Below are 5,176 nucleotides of genomic sequence, written 5' to 3' on the forward strand. Positions count from 1 at the left end.
ATTAAGTATAATTAATGATTATAAATAAATAATAAAAAAATTATATTAAAATTCACATTTTTTTTTGTTTTCTCAATAGATAGATCCTTGTATTATTATATTTTAATTAAAATATCTAGCTAATTAAATTAGATTGAGTAAAATTCATTAACGGGAGATAGTACAAACCACTAACAAATTTTGCGTCGTGAGTCAATGAACCTATATGCTATATTAATACTACTTGAATGTAGTCCTAACTAAGTTATAAATAACTAGATAGTCCTCCCTCACAATCACAAAAATTACTAATTTCTCAAATCACAACTCCCAACCAATTGCATTTCTCATGGATTTCCTTACAAGCGCAGTTGGATTATTACTAGCCTTAATCTTGTACCATGGTATCAAAACAGTCACCCTGAGGGGCAAAAACCTCCCGCTACCGCCAGGGCCGACGCCGCTGCCCCTCATCGGAAACCTCCACCTGCTCGGCGATCACCCCCACAAATCCCTCGCTCGCCTAGCCAACATCCACGGCCCCCTCATGCGCCTCCGCCTCGGCTTCGTAAACACCGTCGTCGTCTCCTCCGCCGACGTGGCCAAACAAGTCCTGCAGAAGCACGACCTGGCCTTCTCCAGCAGGACCGTCCCCAACGCCCTCCACGCCCAAGACCACTTCAAGTACTCCGTCGTCTGGCTCCCGGCGGCGTCGCAGTGGCGTACCCTTCGCAAAGTCATGAACTCCAACATCTTCTCCGCGAGCTGCCTCGACGCCAACGAGCACCTCAGGAGCAGGAAGGTGGACGAGCTCATCGCATACTGCCGCACGGTGGGTGCGGTGGATGTCGGCAGCGCCGCCTTTAGAACAACCCTCAATTTGCTGTCCAACACCATTTTCTCCATAGATTTGACGGACCCTTTTTCGGATTCCGCTAAAGAATTCAAACAATTGGTTTCCGGCATCATGGAGGAGGCCGGGAAGCCCAACCTAGTAGATTTCTTTCCTTTTTTAGCGAGATTCGATCCACAAGGGATACGGCGTCGTATGACTGTTAATTTCGGGAAAGTGATCGACCTTTTTAGTAGCTTGATCGACCAAAAGATGGAGAAACGGAAATGTCGTGACCAAGAAGAGACAAGTGATGATGTGATCAACACCCTCCTCGACATGATGCCCCAAGAGATTGACCGAACCCACATCGAACGAATTTTTTTTTTTTTTTTTTTTTTTTTTTTTTTTTTTTTTTTTTTTTTTTTTTTGATCGGTCAAAGTCATGTTAGATGTTAGTAGTTAGTTCCCCATCCACTCCAAGAACCACCTTATCTCTCCATTCACCAAACTCCACCTTATATCTCCAATCACCAATTCGTTCCCAAGAGGGATCGAACCCGGGTCACTTCACTTAAGTGAGGACCCGGTGGCCAGTGGGCTAAGCCCCCTGGTTCCACATCGAACGAATGTGTCTGGTAATTAATTAATTACTTCATTCGTCCGTCAAAGATATGTTTATTCCTTTGTAAAACTATTTTTTATGGGTGAAGAGAGTAAATCGTAGTTCGATTTTGAACAGGATCTATTTGCAGCTGGAACAGACACGACTTCGAGCACGATAGAATGGGCAATGGCGGAGGCGTTGCGGAATCCTGAGATCATGAAGAGAACGAAGGCCGAGCTGGAGGAGGTAATTGGGAAAGGGGAAATAGTACGAGAGGGCGACATATCGCGCCTCCCGTACCTACAGTGCATGGTGAAGGAGACTTTGAGACTGCACCCGCCCGTCCCGTTCCTGATCCCACGCAGGGTGGAGCGGGACGTGGAGGTCATGGGCCACACGGTGCCCAAGGACTCGCAGGTCCTTGTGAATGTGTGGGCCATAGGGAGGGACCCCGGCGTCTGGGAGGAGCCTCTAGAGTTCAAACCCCACCGTTTCATGGAATCAGAGGTGGACGTGCGGGGCAGGAATTTCGAGCTCATCCCGTTCGGGGCGGGCAGGAGGATCTGCCCGGGGCTGCCCCTGGCCATGAGAATGGTGCCCGTGATGTTGGGATCACTGTTGAATTCGTTTGAGTGGAAGGTGGAAGGAGAGAAAGTGGAGATGGATGAGAAGTTTGGAATCACGTTGGAGAAGGCTCAATCGCTCAGAGCTGTCCCCATCCCTCTCTAGTTTCACAAATTAGCTACCCCCACCATGCAATTGGTCTAGGGTTATTTTAATTTCTATAATCTTGATTTGATGTAATATGTAATACGTGAATTCACGTGTTTCTTCTCTATCACCTTGAAATTATAACTTTTGGTTAAGAAATTTAGTATAGTATAAATTTTATAACAATAGATCATTTAAGTTGAACCATTTAAAATATGTTATAATAAAAAAAGTCTTGCACAACCTACGACTTATAGTTGTTATGACCTCTTAAATGTAGCTTCTTTTAGTTGCTAAAAGCTGATATAGTCCACAAGGGGACACCAAACGGTGCGAGCTCTTGTCTACGAACATTGATTTTAAAGTAAAAACAAAAAAAAAACAAAAAAAAAGCTGATATAGAGTAAAACCTCTTTAAATGAATAGGTTTAGGCTTAAACTTTTTATTTATTTAAAAGGACGGGGAGGGCTAAAATAAGTACACTTCTTAATATATAAAACTAGTGTATAACCCGTCGAAATTCGACGGGACTTTAAATTATGATTTAAATTATTTGTGTTATTTTTATATAATCCCTTCGTCTCAGTAGAATAGTCTTGTTTCTTTCCAACACATAAATTAAGAAACTTGTTTTTTTAGTGTAAAAATGTGTAAAGGTGTATAAGGCCACAGTGTTTATAGTGTAAAATCATTACAAAAAATAAAAACATGACTATTTTAGCGGGATATCCCGAAAAGGAAAACATGACTATTAGAGTGAGACGGAGGAAGTATAATTATTTTTAATTAATTTAACTTGATGTATTAAAGTTTAGTTTATATTAATCTCAACTATATTTGTCAATTAAATGTTAAATTTTTTGCTAAAATAATAAAAATTACCCTTTTATATAAATTTTGTAGTATAATTTTTCTATATTGACGGATAAAAGTTAATCTCAACTTTATAAGACCAGACTATATCTGACTTTTATGAGTCAATCGTTTGAACATCACTATCTAATGCTTTAAATATCATAACTCACTTCTAAACATTATTTTCATTAGGAGCTTTAAAGACCAAGACTAACTTGTGAGATTATACAATCTGAAACTTATAAGATCATAACTTACTTACAAACATCACCTTGTATGGAGCTTGAAAAAACATAACAGAGTTATGTGCATCATCTCATTTGGAGTTTAAAATACCTTAACTAAGTTTAATTCAAGCATCATTTTGTTTGGAGTTTGAAAGAATAAAACTGGTTAGTAAGCATCATCTTGTTTGAAGTTTGAAAGACCATAACTAAGTTCTGAGAATCATCTCGTCTAAGGCTTAAAAAAATTGATATGAGATTCAAATTATATCATATCAATTTATATGAGAATACTTATTTATCATAACTATTCTCTATCCTATGTGGCACTCTCACAATTTAATATTTGCTTCACCCTCAGTTATGCATTATATGACAGTTTACATTTGTTTTCATCTATTCCTTATTGAGTTTATACAAAACTTCATCAATTCATAACCGAAATAAAAGGCTCAATCTCCATGAATACATTAGCTCATCTATCTTTCCCATGTTGATATTCTATTAAATTTAATCATTGAAAAAAAATTAGATAAAGAAATACTTGTAATATGTATTTAAAATAAATAGTTTTCCATATTTTTTTATAGTTGCAATAGTTTTTCACAGTAAATTTATATTAAACTTCATAATACAAAATCTAAAAAAAATTGTAAATAGATTTCAATATTTGCAAACCTAAATAAAAGTATAGACGTTTTTGAACTAATAGGTTCGTCAATTGATTGTTCATTTTTTTTTCTAAAATAATAAAAATACCCGTTTATATAAATTTTGTACAATTTTTCTATATTTACGAATAAAAGTTAATTTAAGATCTCATATGTCATATAAGCATCATCTCATCTCATTTCTATAAGACCAGTCGATCACCAATAACTCGAAAGACAATATTTTACTTTTGAACGCCAAACTTTTGAGCATTATCTCGTCTGGACCTTGAAACACTATATCTGACTTTTATGTGTCAATCGTTTGAACATCACAATCTGATGCTTTAAATATTATAACTCAAGTCTAAACATTATTTTCATTAGGAGCTTGAAAGACAAGGACTGACCTGTGAGATTATACAATCTGAAGCTTATAAGATCATAATTAACTTCTAAACATCATCTTGTACGGAGTTTGAAAAACCATAACAGGTTTATGTGCATCATCTCATTTGGAGCTTAAAATAACATAATTGAGTTTCACATATCATTTTGTTTAGAGTTTAAAAGAATAGAACTGGCTAGTAAGCATCATCTTATTTGAAGTTTGGAAGACCATAACTAAGTTTCGAGAATCATCTCATCTAAGGCTTAAAAAAATGATATGAGATTCAAATTATATCATATTAATTTATTTAGTATTTCAATTGGTAAATTTTCATAAAAATCAATGTGTAATTCAACTTTTATAAAATAAAAAAAATATATGCAAAATATCTTATTTTATGACCAAAGTAAAATGAATAAATAATTTATTTAATCACTCGTATTTAGTTTTAAAAATAAAATTAAAGAATTTTTTATTTAACCAAATAAATTTGATCAACTTGAATTGACAAAGCAATTCAAATAGTATTAATCTCAATCATTCCACTAATTAAATATAAAATTTTGGGTTGGAGAGTAAGAGCATCCTTTTATATAGATTTAATTTTGGTGAAATCTCATAAAAAATCATTGTGGGATGAGAAAATTTAGATAAATAAGAATGGATAAATATTAAAATCTTTGGAGAATTAGGATAAATAAAAATGCAAAAATATGGTGATGCAACATAGCAGTATTGATTATTAAAAAAAGTGTGTTACCCGTCGAAATTCGACAGGATATTATACTACATTATAATTTATAAATAAATATTTTTTGTTAATAATAGTGGTAATAGTTTACACTATTCGTTTGACATGATTTTGATATCGTTCATAATTTTTTTACATTATTATTATGCCTCAAAAGTAATATCTTTAGCTGACA

At 35.0% G+C, this 5,176-nt stretch overlaps 1 protein-coding gene across 1 annotated transcript; it reads left to right on the forward strand.

The window, feature by feature from the left end:
- Positions 1-272: 272 nt before the first annotated feature.
- LOC131013691 (geraniol 8-hydroxylase-like) lies at positions 273-2,292 on the forward strand. The gene is made up of 3 exons (XM_057941818.1): positions 273-1,180; positions 1,432-1,449; positions 1,554-2,292. The coding sequence occupies exons 1-3, from the start codon at positions 329-331 to the stop codon at positions 2,145-2,147; spliced, it is 1,464 nt and encodes a 487-aa protein (XP_057797801.1). The 5' UTR covers positions 273-328; the 3' UTR covers positions 2,148-2,292.
- The last annotated feature ends 2,884 nt before the right edge of the window (positions 2,293-5,176 follow it).

The sequence above is a fragment of the Salvia miltiorrhiza genome, chromosome 2 (genome assembly GCF_028751815.1).
Source record: "Salvia miltiorrhiza cultivar Shanhuang (shh) chromosome 2, IMPLAD_Smil_shh, whole genome shotgun sequence".
NCBI classification, from domain to species: Eukaryota; Viridiplantae; Streptophyta; class Magnoliopsida; order Lamiales; family Lamiaceae; genus Salvia; species Salvia miltiorrhiza.

Excerpts from the sequence above, each read along its gene's own strand:
- LOC131013691 (XM_057941818.1), top strand. The coding sequence starts at position 329 with ATGGATTTCCTTACAAGCGCAGTTGGATTATTACTAGCCTTAATCTTG.